The sequence below is a fragment of the Mustela erminea genome, chromosome X (genome assembly GCF_009829155.1).
Source record: "Mustela erminea isolate mMusErm1 chromosome X, mMusErm1.Pri, whole genome shotgun sequence".
Lineage (NCBI taxonomy): Eukaryota > Metazoa > Chordata > Mammalia > Carnivora > Mustelidae > Mustela > Mustela erminea.
This window is the reverse complement of record NC_045635.1, coordinates 26,553,867-26,575,238: the sequence shown is the minus strand read 5'-3', so window position 1 is coordinate 26,575,238 and position 21,372 is coordinate 26,553,867. Positions and strand designations below refer to the sequence as shown.

At 41.9% G+C, this 21,372-nt stretch overlaps 1 protein-coding gene across 1 annotated transcript; it reads left to right on the top strand.

Moving 5' to 3' along the window:
* Positions 1-3,099: 3,099 nt before the first annotated feature.
* LOC116582842 (ferritin heavy chain-like) lies at positions 3,100-3,958 on the top strand. Its single transcript, XM_032330635.1, has one exon. It carries the CDS (start codon positions 3,277-3,279, stop codon positions 3,826-3,828), a length of 552 nt encoding a protein of 183 aa, XP_032186526.1. The 5' UTR covers positions 3,100-3,276; the 3' UTR covers positions 3,829-3,958.
* Positions 3,959-21,372: the final 17,414 nt, after the last annotated feature.

Genomic DNA, 21,372 nt, shown 5'->3' with positions numbered 1-21,372 from the left:
ATCCAGTACTACATGGGCAATTAATCTTCAACAAAGGAAACAAGAATATGCAATGGGAAAAAGATGGTCTCTTCAACAAATGATGCTGGGAAAATTAGTCAGCTACATGCAAAAGAATGAAACTGGACCACTTTTTTGCATCTTGCACCAAAATAAACTCAAAATGGATTAAATACCTAAATGTGAGACCTGAAACCACAAAAATCCCAGAGAGGAACACAGGCAGTAATTTCTCTGACATCAGACATAGCAACATTTTTCTTGATATGTCTCTTGAGGCAAGGGAAACCAGAAAAAACAAACTATAGGGACTACATCAAAATAAAAAGCAAAGTAAAGGAAACAATCAGCAAAACTAAAAGACAACCTACTAAATGGAAGAATATATTTGCAAATGACATATTTGATAAAGAGTTAGTACCACAAATATATAAAGAACGTATACTACTCAACACCAAAAAAACCCACATGATCCAATTAAGAAGTGGGCAGAAGACATGGTCAGACTTTTTTCCAAAGAAGACTTATAGATAGCCAACAGACACTTGAAAAGATGGTCAACATCAGTGATCATCAGGTAAATACAAATCAAAACCATGATGAGATACCACCTCAAACCTGTCAGAATGGCTAAAATCAAGAATACAAGAAAAAACTGTTATTAGTCAGGATGTGGAGAAAGGGAAAAACTCTTGCATTGTTGGTGGGAATGCAAACTGGTGCAACCACTCTGGAAAACATTATGGAGAGTCCTCAAAAAGTTAAAATAGAACTACCCTATGACCCAGCAATTGCACTACTACGTATTTATTCAAAAAATATAAACATACTAACTCAAAGAAATGCATGCACCTCAATGTTACATTATTATTAGAGCAACATTATCTACAAGAGCCAAATTATAGAAACATCAGTAATGAATAGATAAAGAAGATGTGATTATATATATATGTATATATATAATATATATACACACAAAATATTACCCAGCCATTAAAAAGAATGAAATCCTGCCATTTGCAACAACATGGATGGATCTAGAGGGTATAATACTAAGCAAAATAGGTCAGGGAAAGACAAATACCATATGATTTTACTCATATGTGGAATTTAGGAAACAAAACAAATGAACAAAGGAAAATAAAGAGAGAGCGAGAGAGAGACAAACCAAAAATCAGACTCTGAACTGTAGAGAACAAACAGATGGTTACCAGAGGGAAGGTAGTTTGGGGGGATGGGTGGAACAGGTGAAGGGGATTAAGAGTACACTTAACCATGATGAGCACTGAGCAATGTATAGAATTGTTGAATCACAATATTGTACATGTGAAACTAATATATCAGTGTATGGTAGCTATGCTGGAACTAAGATTTAAAAAAAGAAAAGAGAAAAAGAAGTCACACAAATGGCCAATAAGTACATACAAAGATGCTCAACATGGTTAAAATGCTAAGCAAAATGACAATGTGATACTACTGTACATCCACTAAGATGACTAAAACTAAAAAAAGACACAATAACAGTGTTGGAACCTTCACACATCTTTGGTGGAAATGTAAAATGGTATAGCCACTTTGGAAAATATTTGGCTATTCTTCAAAATATTAAACATAAAGTTGTCCTATGACCTAGCAATTCTACTCCTATGTATAGTCCTAAGAGAATAAAAATATTTCTATACAAATCCCTGCAAATATTCATAGCAACATTATTCATATCCACAAAATGGAAACAACACAAATGTCCATCAATTGACAAAAGGATAAATCAAGTGGGGCATATCCATATTACGGAATAGTATTCCACAATATGGCCTCATCATGGTATCTCATCATGGCCTCAAAAAGGAAGACTAGGAACATTATGCTGAGTATAGAAATCAGATGCAAAAGGTCATATACTGCATGATTTCATTTATTTGAAATGTCCAGAATAGGTAAATCTATAGAGACAGAAAACAGATTAGTGGTAGCCAGGTCTGGGGAGTGACTGCTTATGGGTAGCCAATTTCATTTTGGAGTGATGAGAATGTGAAATCTGATCGTAGTGATGGTTGCACAACCCTATGAATATACTAAAAACTGTGCAAATATTCACTTTCAAAAGGTGAATTTTATAGTATATGAATTAAATCTTAATAGAGTTATTTTATTCTTTTCTAGTGTTGGAGGGTGGAGGGACAGAGCAAGAGGAAGAGAGAATCCTAAACAGGCTGGACCATCAGTCCAGAGTCTGACCTCACAACCCTGAGATCACAAGTTGAGCTGAAATCAAGAGTTGGGTGCTTAACTAACTGAGCCACCCAGGAACCCATAGATTTTTTATTTTTTTAAAGATTTTATCTCTTTATTTGACATATAGAGAAAGACAGGTAGAGAGGGAACACAAGCAGGTGAAGTGGGAGAGAGAGAAGCAGACTGCCCACTGAGCAGGGAGCCGAATACGGGGCTTGATCCCAGGACTCTGGGATCACGACCTGAGCCAAAGGTAGACGCTTAACTTAACGACTAAGCCACCTAGACTCCCCTAGAATTGTTATTTTAAAAAATGGCCTCAAAACACCCTGCACTAGGGCACCTGGGAGGCCCAGTTGGTTAAGTGGGAGATTCTTGGTTTCTGCTCAGGTTCTGATGGGAGGGTGGTGAGATCAAGCCCCAGGTCCGGCTGGGCATTGAACACAGGTTCTGCTTAAAACTCTCTCCCTGGCCCTCACCACCAACCCACTTATCCACCCCTTGCTCTCTCTCTCTAAAGTAAATCAATATATTTTTAAAAGGTTTTATTTATTTGACAGTGAACACCAGTAGGCAGAGAGGCAGCCAGAGAGAGAGGAGGAGGCTCCCTGCTGAGCAGAGAGTTCCACCTGGGACTCGATTCAGGATCCTGAGATCATGATCTGAGCCGAAGGCAGAGGCCTAACCCACTGAGCCACCCAGGTGCCCCTAAAATAAATCAATCTTAAAAAAAAAAAAAAAAAAAGACACTCAGAATTGTCCTTGGCCTTCTGCCTCACTCCGACTCAGAGAGTAACCGAATGTGGCGCCCCGCCCCTCGCCCGCCCCTCCCTGCGTGACCACGCCCCACTCGCCTAACGGATCCAACCTCCCAACGCCAGAGTAACGGACCTCATTCCAGCGCCATCCCGGAGAACACCGCAAGGTTTACTTCTTCACCTAGCTTGAAAGCACACCGCGGACCTGTCGCCACCGCCTTTAACCCCACAGCTTTCATTTTGCACCGCGGTCACCTTCGCCGTGGTGCCGGGGCCGCCAGCCATGGCCACCCCGCTGCTCTCCCAAGTGCGCCAGAACTACCACCCCGACTGCGAGGCCGCCGTCAACAGCCAGATCAACCTGGAGCTCTACGCCTCCTACGTGTACCTGTCCATGGCCTTCTACTTCGACCGCGACGACGTGGCCTTGAAGCACTTCGCCCGCTTCTTCATGCGCCGGTCCCGCAAGGAGACCCAGCACGCCGAGAAGCTGATGGAGCTGCAGAACCAGCGCGGGGGCCGCCTCCGCCTCCGCGACATCAAGAAGCCGGACCGCGACGACTGGGAGGGCGGCCTGAAGGCCATGGAGAGCGCCCTGCACCTGGAGAAGAGCGTGAACCAGAGCCTGCTCGACCTGCACCAGCTGGCCACCGACAAGAACGACGCCCAGCTGTGCGACTTCCTGGAGAGCCACTACCTGCACGAGCAAGTCGAGGCCGTCAAAGAGCTGGGGGGCTATGTCACCAGCCTGCGCAAGATGGGGGCCCCCGAAGCCGGCCTGGCAGAATACCTGTTTGACAAGCTCACCCTGGGCGACAGCGACAAAAAGTACTGAGTTGGGACTGTTTTCCCCATAGCCCCAGGCCGCATGGTGACTTTGCCTGGTCACCATGCTGAGCATGCGTATTGCAGGATTGCCTTTGCAAAAAATTCCAGTTTTTTTCTTCCTGTTCTGCCATAAATAAATAAAGTTGTTTGGTTTCAATAAAGTTATTTGGCTCTTAAATAAATAAAGTTCTCTGATTCGTGTGTGCAAATGTGTCCCCTTTAAAATTTGTAAGCAGATGTCCAGGAGTCTCTCCACCCACCCAACCCTATCCACATATAGCTCAGGATCTTGGGAGATGGAGGGGGAAGGTATTCCATGGGACCCTGGAAAAAACAAATCAATCTTTCCCTGATAAACAATGTGAGGGTGGGGTGGTGTGAGATGAGGTGGGTGGTCTGGGGCCTTGGTGTCTGTGGGTGCATGTGTATGATAAAAGCATTTAAAAAAAAAAAAACCCACGGTCTAGAATTCATCATAGTAGTTGCCCCTGGGGAAGAAGGGCAGGAAGTGGGATTGCACAGGGATGCACCCTGGGCTACAGTGATAATGGGAAGGGAGCCCTATGGTTAATTTCCCCCAGGGACACGGGTGTGACAAAGTAAAGTAACAATGGCATTTTGCAAATCTCAGTCCTTTTATTTACATTATTGTATTTTACTTTTGTAAGAGCCTCAGGAAGTAAGAAAGGCAGGTGTTATGACCGTGTCTTAACAAGTGAGAAAAAGGGAGGCCATGCAAATAAGAAGTTATGGAATGCAGGCAAGAACATAGATCTTCTGATGCCATGTCCCATTTTGTTGTTGTTGTTGTTGCCTCACAGGTATATCAATGGGTTAAGCAAGTCTGTGTGGGTAGACTGGAAATCCAGCCAGATAACCAGACCCGGAAGGGAGGGAAATCCCCCCAACACTTGTAAAGACAGCCCTGATCACTGCAGTCTCTGCCCTAATTACAGGTGTGCCTTCCAGCCTAGGGTGGGGATGGCTTCTAAACCTCAGCCAGACCCTGCTCCTAGGAAAGGAGTCTTCAGAGCTAGCAACAGAACGTATGAGAGGTAGAGTACCTCACAGGAAGGCAGGTACACCTGAATCCCGCTGTTCAGGCTCCCTCCCCCACACAGGCAGCCACACTGTTACCTGAGTTGGCACTGAAGACCTGGGAAGACCTCAGGCCTGGAAATCCCCCCCGAGTGCACTTTCCACCCACACGGCTTTGCTCTCAGTGGCTTCTCTTCAGGCCCAATGGGAGACTGCAAAACACACATGTTGTGCCTGCAAATCCAGCTCAGCTGGACAGACACCCAGTACCCCAGCCACACACAGGGTCCTGGAACCTAGGCACTGGACCGTTGCCTGTTGTGGTTTCTGCCCTGGGCTCGGAGGCTGACCCGAGTCTGGTTCAGTCTTGGCTGCTGGGCCTCCTCTTTATCCGATCTTTCCCTTTCCTGTGACTCAGAGGGTCTCCCCAGGATAATGCCGCGGAGTCTGCTTAGATCTACGTCCTCTTATTTTACCAGGGAAAGAAGGATTTCCTCACCCACGAGACTCAAAGAGCATTGTGATTACGCTCGAGCGCCTCTTACAAGCTGCTGCTTGTAGTGTCACATTAAACAGCTTTTCTGTAAGAATCCCCGGCAAGGGAGTCTAGACACAGTGGCAGCTCTCCTTCATGTTCCGCAAGACAAAAGGAATGTTCAAAATCCCCTCCTGAGGTTCAGTTTTGGGGTCCACCAAGAGACTCTTGAATTTGTGGGGCAGGGGCGGAATGAAGTGAGAATTCAGACTAATGAAGTTGGCCCCGTCCCTCCCTCCAGATGTCTTAACTTCATCATTCCCTCCCTCCTCTGCCATGTACCCACCCCTCAAAAGGGGGGGAGCTAACTTTTGTGGCTGTGTCACCTCCCTGCATACTCACAGCCATCCCAACCCCTCGATAACCTGCCCGTCAGGACATCTGAGTGAGTTGCAACTTGGTCATCCAGTCCTGGGGAAAATACCACCCCCCCCTCCAGATGCACAGCTGGGTACTTGTCAGTCAGTGGCCATGCTCCAATGCTTCGAGGAACCAGGTCTGAAATAGTCACTGTTGCTATGGGTACCGGGGTCTCAGGCAATGATAATATCAGAACAGACTGAGGGGAAAATGATAAAATTGATAACTTCATCGCAGGCTCGAACAGAGATTCAAATTAACTGTGTTGAATAATTTACCTCTGGGGACAAAAATCCTCACTGTATCACAAAAGGAAATTTCTTAATATATGGTTGTCACTGACAACTTGCGCTTCATTTTCCAGGAAAAGGAAACGTATTTTTTCCCATCAGAAAGGTGTGACAAGAAGTACAAAGCACTCATTAATTTCTTCTGAATCGTCTCTACTCTTGAAACTTGTTCTACATTTCTGATTTTTAAATTCTCCTTCAATTTTTTCCATTTGTCAGCAATTTTGGTTTCTTTTTGCAAGCCCAAGAGACATATTTAATCAAACATTCAGTAGTGAAAGGCATTATCATTAATCTTGGAAGTGATACTATGCTTCAGAGTTTAAAATAATGAACATTTTTATTACAAATCATTTTCATGCAGTCCTGAGTTCCAATTCAGAGGGATATTGATGGAGAATTTGCATCAGGAAGGCTGAAGTGAAGGGTGAAATGAGGGGAATTAGCAAAGTGTTAGAAGACCTAAAAGATAAAGAAAAGAAAATTGTGCTTTGATTGATTAGTCAAGGAGGACATAAAAATGGACTAAGTCACAGTGAGAAAGCAAAGTAATAAAGGCTAACATATGTTTAAGAATCTTAGCTGGGATGCCTGGGTGGCTCAGTGGGTTAAGCGGCTGCCTTCTGCTCAGGTCATGACCCCAGGATCTTGGGATCGAGCCCCACATTGGGCTCCTTGCTCAGCAGGGGAGCCTGCTTCCCCCTATGCCTGCTGCTCCCCCTGCTTGTGCGCTCTCTGTCTCTGTCTGTTTCCCTGACAAATAAAGAAATACAATCATAAAAAAAAATCTTATCTAAGTTTGGATTGCATTCGGTTATGAGTGACAAAGCTTGGACAAGCAGTAGCTTTAAAAAGATAGGGTTTCTTTCCTGTATGTAAACAAGCGTGGAGGAGAACACAGTTCGGGATGCTGCAGAGGCTCCTTCCATCTTATTTCACTGATTTCAAGAGGTACCTTTTTTCACATTATAATAACTTTGAAATTGGGATGAATCTTAACAATCATTATTGGCCATAGCTGTCATGTCAACACTTGACACAGTGGCATCATAGGCTAGGAACAAAATCTTTGAGGCATTAGGAAGAGTACTCTTAATAAATACTGCATCATTGTTGGGGCATCTGGGTGGCTGGTCAGTTGCACATCTGGCTCTTGGTTTTGCTCAGGTCATCGTCTCGCCATCATGAGATCAAGCCCCTCGTCGGGTTCCATGCTTGGTTGGGAGTCTACTTGTCCCTAACTACCCCCCAACTCATGCTCATTCACGCTCTCTCTCTCAAATAAACAAATAAAATCTTTAAAAAAAAAAGGAAGAAATACTGTAAGAGACATCAATGATTCTGAGCACAAAAGTGATTTAGAAGAGTTCAAATTATTGATATATTAATGACATATAATATTGTGTAAGTTTAAGGGATACAACGTGACGACTCGATACACATATATGATCACCACGATAAGATTAGTTAACGTCTCCATCACATCTTTGTGAGTGTGGGGAGAGGCGAGATCATTTAAGATGTACTCTTTCAGCAACTTTCCAGTATACAATACAGTACTGTTAACTATAGTTGCCCTACTGTATACCAGATCCCCATGACTTACTCATCTTAGAACTGGAAGTTGTGCCCTTTGACCAACATCTCATTTCCCCCACCCCCAATCCCTCACAACCACCATCCTGTTTCAGTAAATTCAGCTTTTCGGGTTCCACATATGAGTGAGATCATACAGTATTTGTCTTTTCTGTCTGACTTATCTCACTTAGCATAATACCCTCAAAGTCCTTCTGTGTTGCTGCAAATGGCAGGATTTCCTTCTTTTTTTCCCACTGTATATATCTTTTTCTTTATGTATGCATCTGTCAGTAGCCACTTGGGTTGTTTCCTTGTCTTGGATGTTGTGAATAATGCTGCAGTGAACAGGCAGGTATTTTAGAAGAGTTGAAATTTGAATCTGAAGAGGTTTTGGCAGTACCTTACATAATTTATCACAGAGTTTCCTTTCCATGTGTATGCACAACAGTGATCTAATAACCTCCCCCCCCAAAATAAATCTGTGTTAAGGGGCACCTGGGTGGCTCAGGAGGTTAAGTGCCTGCCTTCAGCTCAGGTCATGATCCCGGGGGCCTGGGATCGAGTCCCACATCAGGTTCCCTGCTCAGAGGGAACCTGTTTCTCCCTCTCCCTCCGCCCCCTCCCCCCTGCTCATGTTCTCTCTCTCTCACTCACTCTTTCTCAAATAAATAAATAAAATCTTTAAAAATTTTTTTAAAAAAATCTATGTCTTGATAAATGTAAAAGAGATCTTTTAATAAGTATAAATTAGAAAATCTAGTGGATGAGAAAAAATATTGTGTCTTAATTTGATAGCATTTTCTTTTTTCTTTGTGGTACACAAAATAATGGTGTGCCTTAAAATTGATACATTTTATTTGATAAAATATATTCTTTTATTGTTCTATAGTATAAGGCTTCCAGTCTTGTTTATCTCACATTCCAATACTGGAGTGCCAGCCATTACATCAGCACACAGTAACAAACCACAGTTGGATCTGTTCGTGGCTGCAAAGGGAGAGTGGCCTTCAGAGAAAGAAATTTCAAGAAAAAGAAAATGTCCAACTTGTCTAAGATGTTAAGAAGAGAAGTGGAGACCTGCAGGTGGCAGGAAGATGGAGAATCCAATCATAATCACAATCATAACCATTATGGTCCAATTCATAAAGGTGTTAAGGTGGGTAGAAAGACATGCTCTGTCCGGGAGGATTTCACGTATTTAAAAAAATTGAACAAAGCAACTTTAATACCAAACAATAAAAAATGTTTGCTTTTCCCCCCAACTCATTCTTCAAATTATGTGGATGTGGATGGAAAACCAAGAATAAAGAAATGAAGGAAAGAATATCCTATTGACTAAAACCCATGATCTCGATCATTCTCTGGGTGATGGTTAACTTGCCATGATCTCGATCATTCTCTGGGTGATGGTTAACTTGAAGCTGAACTTTGTAAGATGAAAAAGAGCTGGCCTGACAGAGGTGAAGGAGAAAACAACATAAGACAGACTTCCAAATTCGGGCCGGCCGGAACTGAAGACAAAGGCCAGAGAGAGTCTGTCTGGTGTGAAGGGAAGAAGTACAACTCCACATGAGCTCACAAAAGATGAATTATTGAGGACAGCTCACGGGCAAGCGTGAAGTTTTTTTGTGTAACTAGAAGGTCATTTGAAGAAACCACAGATTTGGATCTGGGCTTCAGGAGTGGGTTGGTAAATCCCTTCTTGGAGAAATCCTGGGAGGAGGCGGGTGCCCAGTGACAGACACTTGGGAAGAATGTTAAAATGTGAAACCTAGTGATCCTGAATTTGAAGAGGCAGGGAGAGTGTTATCTCAGATCAGGCGAGTGGCATCGGAAAGTTCTGTATAAGGTCTTGCTGTCCTTTTGCCTCTTATACCAGAGTTGGCTATTGTTTCAATTTGCTGCTTCGGAAGGGTACAAGGCACATGTCAGAATGTCAGAAGCGCTAGGAGTACATCAAAGCCTCTGGCGGGGCCGCATGAGTGTTTTAGAGCAACATCAAAGAAATGCAGCGTTTGCACCCTTCCTCCCGGAGAAAGAACATGGCACACAGCTCTGGCACGTCTGGCCTCTCTTCAAAAGCCATTCACCGTTCTTGTCAGACATGGGGAAGAAGGAAGTTTATCAGCAGCCCGTGCAGTTCACAAGATGCCCGTGCACCTTAGCCGCCAGTCACTGCTGGGGAGCGTGCGTGTCAAGACAGGATCCAGAAACAAGGGCGAGCTTACACAGCATGGCATTTATCTATTTGACGGCTCCGCTCACAAAACATGACCACCACCGCCAGACTTCCACATCACTATAGACAGATGTGAAGAGGGGCTCCCCGGAAATTCCCCAGCCTCCACAAATGATGCCTCCCCATCACTGTCTGCCTCGCGCTCGTGAGGTCTAATCTCAAATGGCCTCTATGGCTGCTTATGTTCCTCACCACAAGAACCACATCGCCCAGCCCTGTTTCCCAGAACACTCCTCAGCCTTCACACACTAATCCTCATAAGGGCACTTCCCTTTTCTGTCCCCTTCTCTCAACTTCCCCCAACTCTTGAAATCCTTCCCTTGGGTTGTTTGGAAATCCACGATCTCCTACTACATTCCCAATCTCTTTTCTGAACATTGTCTTCACCTTCTCCCTCTGTGGACAATCAGCAATATCACTAAGGACACTACTTCTGGGACAGCCCCCTTGAGTCATGGTCATTCCCTCCCCCCAACACACACACACAGTGCCTGAAAGTAAGGCAAGTGTCCTCCTTCTAGGCCATTCTCCCTCTTGTCCCTTTGCTCTTAAATGGCCCAGCTTAAAATTGGATGCCATCACACCGTGCCCCCACATTATCCCTTCTTGTTGTAGTTATCTAGGGACCCCCACCTGATGTTTCTTGACTATCTTGCTCCTGGCTGATGGCAACCTTCTCCAGTATGAGCCCTGTACTATTTCCTGCTGATTTCAATATCCACATAGATGATCCTTCCACAACCTGGCCTCTTATTTTCTTGCTTCTTCTCCCACGATCTTATCCTCCAATCCAGTTAATGACTCATTCCTATAGTCACATCATAGACCTTGTCACCTGCAATAACTGTCCTCTTTCCATTATCTCTAATTCATGTATCATGCATCATGTATCATGACCACCTCCTCTTTTTCTAGTTCATTCTCCCCAGTGTCCTGATGCCCCATATCTTTAAACCCCTCAGGGAAATTCTATCAAATGGTCCAATAACATTTTCACTGCATCTCAACTCCTTGACCTCCTTTATTTTCTGAGGTTAAAGCCCATGGTAAATGATGATAATGATTCTCTTGTACATATTTCCACTTCACCTGATCCTCTGGCTTTGTTGTACTTGCTTGGCAAAAATCTCTGACCTGGTTAAATTCCTTTCTTTCCTAGACCACACCTGCACCCATGTAACTGAATGTGGCTAGAGAAAAATTCAACCATCTTGACTGAATGTGCTTAAATTTAATAAGTATGGCTCTTAAGTGGTCCTTGGTACCACCAGCCACCAAACTATATTTCCCTATTCTACTATCTCTCTTGTACTCCCTGCCCATTATCTATAATTCTCTTCTATATCCATTAACCCTGGCTACATAACAAGCCATCCCAATAAATAATGTCTTAAAGCAGTGATTATTGTGTTTGCTCATGAGTTTGTGGGTCAAAAATTGGTTTGGAGTCAGTTGGGTAGTTGCTCTGCTGGATTTGCAGGGTGTCACTCGTGAGGTTGCGGTCGTCTGGTGACTTGAATGGGGCTGGTTTGTGTAAGAGGGCAGTTGGTGTTTGCTATTGGATGGGTCACATGTCTCCAGCAGACTAGCCAGAGCTTCCTCAAGCGGTGGTGGGAAAGTTCCCAGAAACAGGCTCTCTTTTAAGCCACAGTTTGCATCATATTTGCCAATGTCGTGTTAGCTATAGAAAATCACATGGGAAACTCAGAATTGTGTAGGAGAGGGACAGCAAGGGCCTTATGCACTGGGAGTTGTTTCTGGAACAATCTACTACTTCCTCCAGCATCTAACCACTCACACATCCTCCCAATCCTCACTCTCAGCTGGGAACCCTGCTTCCTATTTCACTGAACAAACAGAAACTATGAGAACATCCAGAGACTCCCATCTACCACCTTACCTTCCACCCACCAGCCTGTGGGCACATTTAGTCTACCCCTTCTCTTCTTACTAGATGAAACCTCCATGCCTCTATCTAAGGTTAACCACTTCTTTTTTGCCCTGGTGCCCATCTCTTCTTGTGCACTTAAGGACTTTCCTGCTGTGTCTCATCAGGAGTTACTCATGCTGATAGAGTGATCTGGTGGCTTGAATGGGCTGCATGGTCTAAGACAGCCTCACTCTCTTTTCTGTATCATTTTCTCTCTCTTCACTGGATCATTCCCTACAGAATAAAACCATATTTTTTATCTTACTCTAAAATATTCCTCTAATTACCCTCTGGCTACTGACTGGTTTCTCTGTTCTACTTCACAGCTTAGTTCATTGAAAGCACTCTGTACACACAGTCTTCATTTCCTCTCTTCCCAGCTTCTCTTAAACCCATGCTTATCAGGCTTGCATGTCCATAACTCCACCAAAATGGATTTTGTCATTGTCTCCAATTTCCTCTGCACTGATCATGTCAGGGGTTAATTCTCAGCCCTCACTTGCCTTGAACGCTTTCTTGAGCTGACCTTCAGGATATTTCACTCTCTCGGTCTTCTTGATACTTTTCTGGCCTCTGCTTCTTGGTTGCCTGATCCTTTAGTGTTCAATTCCTCTTCATCATCTCCCTGACATCATAGTATTAGAATGTCCCAAGGCTCACCTCCTAAGGCTTTTCTCTTCACTGTGTCTATGTACTCCTTTGGCAATCTCATCAATTTCATGCATTTAAAATGCTCTCTCTGTACTGATGATTCCAAATTTGTACCCCCAATCCAATCCTCTTCCCTGAATTTCAGACCCATTTGCACAAATACCTACTCAAAACCTAACGAACAACTTAAACTTAGTGTACCACATAGAAGTCCTTATATTTTTCCCGAAAACTTCTCTACCTACAATTTCCTCCATTACAAATTCATGGCAATTTCTAGGTTTTCAGGACAAAAGCCACGATGTCATCATTAATTCCCTTCTTTCTCCTCTAGCTCACATCCAAACTATTATTTCATCTTATTTAAAATATACCCCAAATCAGTGTAAGCCTGATGATTCATAGACCTGTACCCCTGGGGCAACATATACATATACATTATATAACATATAATACATTATATGTTAATAAAAATAATAAAATACATTATATATTATATAACAGACAATACATTATATTTTAATAAATAATAAAAAATATATAAAACAAATAAATAAATAAAGTAAAATATACCCAAATTCAGATCTCTCTCGCAACTTCTATTATTACCACCCAAGTCCAGTCAACTGAACCTCCCACTCAGGTTATTGCAATAGACTCTTAACTGATCTCTCTGCTTCTGCCCTTGTACCCTAGAGTCTATTTTCAACATAGCAGCTAGACTGAGCTTTTAAAAACAGAAGTCAAATCATATCCCTCCTCTGCTCCAATGGCCCTCACAGCTCTTTTAATCTGCCTATCCTTTCCCTCTACCCTGTTTCTTTTGCACTAACATTTTTACTGTTCTCCTCCTTGTTCACTTGGTGCCAGTGACATTGCTCTATTAATAATTCCTAGAGTATCCCAATCATGCTCCCTCATTAGGATCGTGTTTTGGGTTTCCTCTGCCTGAACACTGTAGCAGTTACCTTTTGCTGTGTAACAGACTAATCCAAAACATAATGGCTTAAAATAACAATGATTGATTTTCGTGGTTCTCTGGGTTGACTGGACAGTTATTGTCTAGGCCAGCGTGGTTGAGGCTAGGTAGTCTAGGAGAGGAGTTGGCATGCTACCGACTGCTGACCAAATCTGGTCTGGCACCCCCTCTTTTCATAAAGCCAGTTTTACTGCAGCATAACCATACCTATATGTTTATGTATCTTCTGTGACTGCTTTCACACTATAATAGTAGTGGCTTGTTGTTGATGGGGCAATGAGGATGGTTTAGCCACATGGTTCGCATCATCCATTAGGGTAGCCCAGGTTCATTTACATATGGTGGTCACAAGAGTTACTGAGATCAGTTGGATCATACCTGATATTGTCCCATTGGTTAAAGAAGGTCACATGGCTAGTCCTAGAATCCATGTGGAAGGGCCTACCCAAAGATGTAGCTGTAGGGATGGGAATTTTTGTGGTCATTTTTGCAAATAATCTACCATAAACATGACTCTGCCTTCATGGCTTGTTGCCTTACCTTGTTCAACTCGATGCCCAAATAGCACTTTTCTAGTGAGCCTTCTTTGATGAACTCATCTTCCCTATTTCCTATGCCCCCTTTTCTGCTTCATTTCTCTCTACAACATCTATCACTTCCTTACCTTACTTATTTTGCTCATTGTCTTCTTCTAGAATATAAACTTCATGAAGGCAAAGATTTTTTCCATTTTGTCCATGTTTTACTTCAGGTGCTTAGAACACAGCCTAAAACAGGGTAGGAAATTTAAAAAAATTATTTTATATATATATATATATATATATATATATATATATATATATATATATATACATACAGAGAGAGAGAGAGAGAGAGAGAGAGAGGCAGAAGGAAAGGAAGAAGCAGGCTCCCTGAGCTGAAGGCAGACGTTTAACTGACTGAGCCAACTAGGTGTCCTTCAAAAAATATTTTTGACTGAGTGAGTGAATGATCTGATGTTATTTAGGATGTGAAGCAGGAAGAGAACTTGCTGGCCATAACAGTGTTATTGATGTTTGGGGCTACAGCCTACCAGATATTCCTCTCCATGTAATATGGCTAGTATTATGAGGCAACAATAGATATTAAGCACTTTGAAAACACCAAGAACTTAAGAACAGAATTACTATTCCTTTGCTTTTTATTCCTTAGATAAGTTTGGCCTTAACTCACTCAGTAGGTAATAGTCACTAATTATTATATTTAACCCTCCTAAGTTGACCAGGGCACAGCAATTATCTATTTTGGCATAGTAATTTCTTGGAGGAGGAGGAGGGATTATTCCTAAGACAATACTCTGATCGCATTCAACATACCCATACCCAACCACCTTAGGAATTCTTTTCTGCCTGAAGAATTAAGTCCTCCCAAATTAATATCCATTTTGTCTTTGAGGCATTATATGCTCTTTATGAGTCTAGTTACGTCTTGAAAGAGCATGACTTAGAAAAGGGTGACATGAGGGGTAAGGGTGTCCAGGCAGGAGCCAGAATGTGAAGCATTTTCAGGGCCAAGTTGTGGAGCAGTTTGGCTGGGATAGAGGAGCCATATGATGTAATATAATATAGCAAGAGTATGGCAAATGTGTAAGCAATGCCATGTTTTCAATTATCATAAAATATGATCAAGCCCCAGGTCCACCAGATGTCTAAAATAAAAGACATGAGCATGGAATAGTTTGGCAATATGTGAGCTTTTCTTATGAATTTTGGTTCTTGCATTTATCCCTGTTACTGAATTACATACACTTTCTTTTTCATTCTAAATTCTGTATAGGTTTAAGAAACTGAAACTACTGTACCAATAGATTTTTTTTAATTCTTTTTTTTTAAAGATTTTATTTATTTATTTGTCAGAGAGAGAGTGAGCGAGAGCAAGCACAGAGAGACAGAGTCAGAGGGAGAAGCAGGCTCCCTGCGGAGCAAGGAGCCTGATGTGGGACTCAATCCCCAGGATGCTGGGATCATGACCTGAGCTGAAGGCAGCTGCTTAACCAACTGAGCCACCCAGGTGTCCCTAGATTATTTTTTTATTTGAATAGTTTCATCAAGAGCAGAATTCTGGCTCGTTGGATTGTTGATCTGCTATTATTTCTCTACCACACAGCTTGCTTGATGGTTATTTATACCTCATCTATAGCTCCCAGACATTAAAATGAAAGGTCTTGAAACTTATGGGAGAAGTTTAGAGGGAGAGCTCTCTATATCTTGTGAAATAGACAAGGTCGCTGCTTAGTCAACCTTTCTTACAGAAGAGTTCAGTGATAACAGCCAAATTAGAGCCCTGGTCAACCGCAGCTGATGATGGGCTCTGTTGATGGGTGCCCTTGGCTAGACATGAAAGTGATGTCCTGAAAAATGATTACCCTTCTACTCAATAAGCTGAAGATGTATCCATTAAAGACTGAGCAGGAAAGAGAAGTAAAAGTATAAATGTAGCCTCTTGATCAGCTCACATATTTGACCCATTACTCTCAGTCATGATCTCTAGTGTATCTATCACACTTCTTCTTGTGTATGAGGTTATTCAAGTGCAGTTTTAGAGACACAGAGTTTTTTTTATTCTTGAGGTCTTTATAATCTTAGAAAGATACACTTATGTCTATAAACCAATGAATAATTCTTTTAAAAATACCACACAGAGAAGCTTAGAACTACATGCTATTCATTCACTGAATAATTCTTTAGGAGGACTTCATTGTGGTCAAGCACTGTGATAAATGCTAGGTGTTCTACCCTCAAGATGCTCACACTTTAGTTAGAGAGACCAACATTAAAACTGATATTTGAGTGCTATGATGGAAGTATAGACACACAGAGAAATGAAATTTTAGCTTCCCTTGAGAGTGGTGGGTGTCCTGGAAGCTTCCTCAGGTGTGATGTTACCTGAATGGCATTTTGAAAACCGAATAGGAGATGTCAAAGAGAAGAAAGAGTGAAATACACTGCAGATAGAGAGAGTGGTGTGAGCCACATTGGGCTTCCCATGTTTGGGGTCAAGGTGGAGGAGGATAAGGGAGAGAGTAAGAAAAGAGGAAAGATGCTGGAAAAGAGGCAGGAGAGCTCAGAGAAAACCTGGCAGTTCAACCAGTGAAGAAGAGAAGAGAGAGTGATGTTGAGAAATATGGAAGACAGGAAACTATAGTTCTTGGTGACCAGATGGGCAATAAAGGATTTTGAAGGACAGTGTTTGGATTTTTAGCTTTGGGTGTCTGGGTATAAGATGATATCATTGTTAGAAAGAGGGAACCTAACAGAAGGTATACGGATGTTGATAGGAAGTAGGGATGCTTCTCAAGTTCAAGATGCCATGAGACATCTAGGTGGAGCTGGAAATGGAATGAAATGTAGCAATTATATATTTAGACTACATGGAACTAAAGGTGAGGAGTTGAGATAGTCCAAGATGGCAGAGTAGGAGACCTTAGTTTCATTTGGTCCCAGGTATTCAGCTAGATAGCTATCAAATCATTCTGAACACCTGTGAATTCAACCAGAGGTCTAAGAAAAGAAGAGCTGCAACTCTACAAATAGAAAAGCAACCACTTTCTGCAAGGGACAAGGTGCAGAGAAGTGAATCTGAGGCAATATATGGGAAGATAGACGGCATGGGGAGGAAGCCTCTGTAAGCCAGCTACCAGAAAGTGATATAGCAGCAGAGCACAAAATCAGAACTTTTAGTAGTCTGCTTAAGTGAGGGATGTCCCTGGCTGAAAGGTGCTCAGGAGGCAAAGCAGGACAGAATCCTAGATGGGACAGTGTGGTCTCAGGATCCTCCAGCTCATGGAAGACTGGGAGTGTCTGATTGTGGCAGAGCTCCCAGGCATCTGAGCAGGGAAGCTAGCTGCAATCAGCGAACCGGAGAGTGGGCTTTCAGTTTGGGGTTACCATATACTGTGAACTGTAGCATAGTCAGGTGACTGATCTTGGAGCAGGGGCCCAATTAACAGCAGAAATGGTGAGACCCCCCCCCCTCTTTCCCCCTAGGGAGAAGTGGCACAGTAGCACCACAGGAGTCTGCAGGATTTGGAGACTTGAAAGGGGGTCATGTGCCTGAGAAAGAAATGCTGTCACAGGACAGGTAAGCACAGAGTGAGGATGGAGATCGGAGAGACAAGAGTGACTGACTGCTTTTCCCTGAGGACACACTGAGGACCCACCACCACCCCGAGCTTTCAGCTCCATTGCTGGAGATTCAGAGGCCACCATTTTCATTCTCAACCTCTAAAGCTGCATGGAAACCCTTCAGGGAATAAAAGCCACCTACAGCAACCCAGAGCAATCTAAGAGTAAATTATTTAGCCTGGCCCCCTGGCAAGGGTGATACAATTCCACCACGGGGCAAGAAACCTGAGAATCAGCATAACCAGCCCCTCCCCCAAGAAGGTCAGTAGGAACATCCAGTCAAGATCAAGTTTACAGATCACTGAGAACTGCAAAACTCTGGGCTAGGGGAAAAGAGTATATAGAATTCATGGGGTTTTTCATATGATTCTTTAGTCTTTCAATTTTATTTTTTTTCTCTTTCCCTTTTCAACCAACTTCTTATTTTATTAACTCTTTTTAAAATCTTTTTTTAATTTTCATTTTTACAGTTACATTCTATCCTTTCATTGTATTTAATTTTATTTTTGTATGTATATAAGTTTTCTTTCTTTACAATTTTGGGATCTAGTTTTCTAACAAACAGTCCAAAACACACACAGGATCTAGTGTATTGCTCTGTTCTGTTCACCTGTCTGATTATATTCTTTTTAAATTTTTTTTCCAGTTCTGGGTGTCTTCTGATTTGTTTAGTATATATTTTTCTGGAATCGTTGCAGCCATTTTAGTATTTTGTTCTTTTGTTCATCTATTCTTCTCTGCACAGAATGACAAGATGGAAAAACTCTCCTCAAAGAGGAGAACAAGATGCAGTACTGACTACCAGGAACCCATCAGTATGGATATAAGTAAGATGTCAGAACTCAAGTTCAGAAAAACAATTATAAAGATACTAGCTGTGCTGGAAAAAAGCATAGAAAGCACAAGAGAATCCCTTTCTGGAGAAATAAAATAACCAAAATCTAATCAAGTAAAATAAAAAAGGCTATTAATGAGATGCAATAAAAAAATGGAGGCTCTAACTGCTAGGATAAATGAGACAGAAGAGAGAATAGAGGTATAAAAGACAAAATGATGGAGAAAAAAGAAGCTGAGAAAAGAGATAAACAACTACTGGGTCATGAGGAGAGAGTTAAGATACCATAAAGCAAACCAATATTAGAATAATTGGGATCCCAGAAAAAGAGGAGGCGGTGGCAGAAGGTATATTGGAGCATATTATAGCAGAGAACTTCCCTAATGTGGGGAAGGAAACAGGCATTCAAGTCCAGGAGGCAAAGAGAAGCCCCCTCAAAATCAATAAAAATAGGTCAAAACCCCAACACATAATTTGTGGTCACTAAACCAGCCCTGCAAGAGTGGTGAGGAAATAAAGAACCAGAATGTTTGTACACTGTTGGTTAGACTGTCAGTAGGAATAATTACAGGAATATTTTGGGAAAAATATTTGGCATATCAATATGCATATCCTATGACCCAGCAATTCCACTCCTACTTATATTCCCCCAAAGAAATGCAAATATATATTCACAAAATGACATGTTCAAAATTGTTCCTAGTGGAAATATTTATAATTAGCTCTGAACTAGAAGCTTCCCCAATTGTTCATCAATAGTAGAATCAATAATAAGTTGAAGTATATTAACATAATATAATAGTACACAGCGATGAGAATAAACACAGCACATCCATATGTAACAACATATGTGAATTCCAGAAACATATTGTTCAAGGAAAGAAAACAGACACAAAAGAGTGAATACTCTTTTCCTGTCTTGAATAAAGTTTGAATTAGCTAAACTAATATATGGTGATAGAAATAATGGTAGTGGTTATCCTAGAGGATGCCGGCAGAGAGACTGAATGTGGGCAAAAGGGTGACTCAGGGATGTTCATTATACTCTATTTCTTGACCTGGGTGCTGATAAATGGATGAGTTCATTTTGTAAAAAGTCATCGAGCTGGATCTGTGCCCTTTTCTGTGTGTATGTTATAGTTGAATAAACATGATTTTTTAAAAAAGTTAAATAAATAAATAAATAAAGGTGAGGGTTAATGTTTTCCACACCTAATTCCCTTCTGTCTTTGTATATCCTGGCTTTTTCTTGCAGGAAAGGTCTCCAACCTAATGATAGGAAGATAAAGAAAGAAGGCTTCATGGATGGCCTGGAAAGTGAATAGGAACTGGAGGAAAGGCAGGGATTTGAACAAACAGAAAGGAGAAGGGAAGTCAGCTCACAGAGGGAACCCAGAATCAACAGGGGGAGAACACGGGTACAAAGCAAGGCAAGGGCAGAGGGTTGGAGATGTGGAGAAGAGGTAAATAGGCATTACAGAGTGGATGGCACTAGATTTCCTAAAGAATTTATTCTCTGGATGGATCCTGGGAAGTTTAAGCTTGAAGCAATCAGCAAGAAAAAACCGTGGTAGATGTTTGAACAGAGGAGGAACATTATATGATTCACAATTTAGGACTATTCTGTGGAAATAGCATCCAGGAGAAAAAGTAGGCATAAGAAGAAGTAAAGGGATCTAGTTAACAGATGCCTGGGATCTCCCAGCACCTCCAGCACCTTTGTCGGGGGAGGAAGAGCTCCCAGGGCTTCTGCTGGCACAACTCTCTCCTGTCAGGAATATGGCAGCCTTCAGGTGACTAGGATTGAAGAAGGTCATACTATATACACCTTCCAAGGGGATCTAACTATAGCCTTCTTAAAGAAGCGAAAAGAGATCCATGAGTATTTTTTTTTTCCTTTAGAGAAATACAGAAGCAAACAAAAATAAAGCTTGTGGTAAGGGCTATTTTTACCCAATTACACATGCATTACTAAGTGTCACAAATCCCATGAGCTGGAAGGTGTGATTTTTCTGAGTCGGCTGCTGTGCTAAGATGAGAGGAATTGCTCAGTGTTGATAGCACTGTTGGATGTTGCTAATGTAATTACAGTTTCCCAGGCTGGTCTCAAAAATTAAGGTTCATGTATTCTCTATTTTCCTTTCTATTTTGGAAAGATAATAATAAAAATGTACAAACTTGCTTTGTTTGACTCTATGCCTGGTTTTTGTGACATTTTTATTGTGTCTTCTACCAAATGGATTGATTTTTTTTTCAACTTGTCTTTGAAAATGTCATTTACACAGAGAGATTGAATGGACTTAATTTGTTTAGTCTCCCAAAGTGATGCTTTTAAGTGGGCCCTGATAATTCAGTAAATGCGTCATGTGAAGGGGGGGTGGTATGAAGATCTGAAAGAGTTATTCATGGCGTGTGGGGGACAGAGATGGATAAAAGGAAGTCAGCTAGCAAATAAGACTATAATGACAGAAAAAAAAAAAAAGATGGCCGTAGAGTACTCGAATTCATTGTTCTATTAAAACACAGTGTTAACTTAGAGAATTGCTCTGTGTCTTTATTGTCGCTGTTGTGGTTGCTATTGAAGTACATGGAAGGGCGGCACAAAACAACTCATGTAAATTTCTCCTCCATGCTTCCTTGAGCATCATCGGCAGTTGAACTCAACTGAATTTCTGATTCAGAGAATTACAAAAGACCATGATAGGATTTAAACAGTTTCTCATTTCCTATTCTTTACCAGTGTTTCTGTTCTAACATAGCATCCATATTTGGGTCTTAAACTTCCTAATTCAGTATAATTACGTGTGTTGTAACTGCTGATAACCATAAACTCAGCGAGTTTGGGTATACTTTGTAAAGGATATGTAAATGAGCTGAGAAGTAACTGTTTTAAGTGGCATTCTTAGGCATGTAAAATTCCTGAATGATCTGGGAAGCTATAAGCATGTACCAT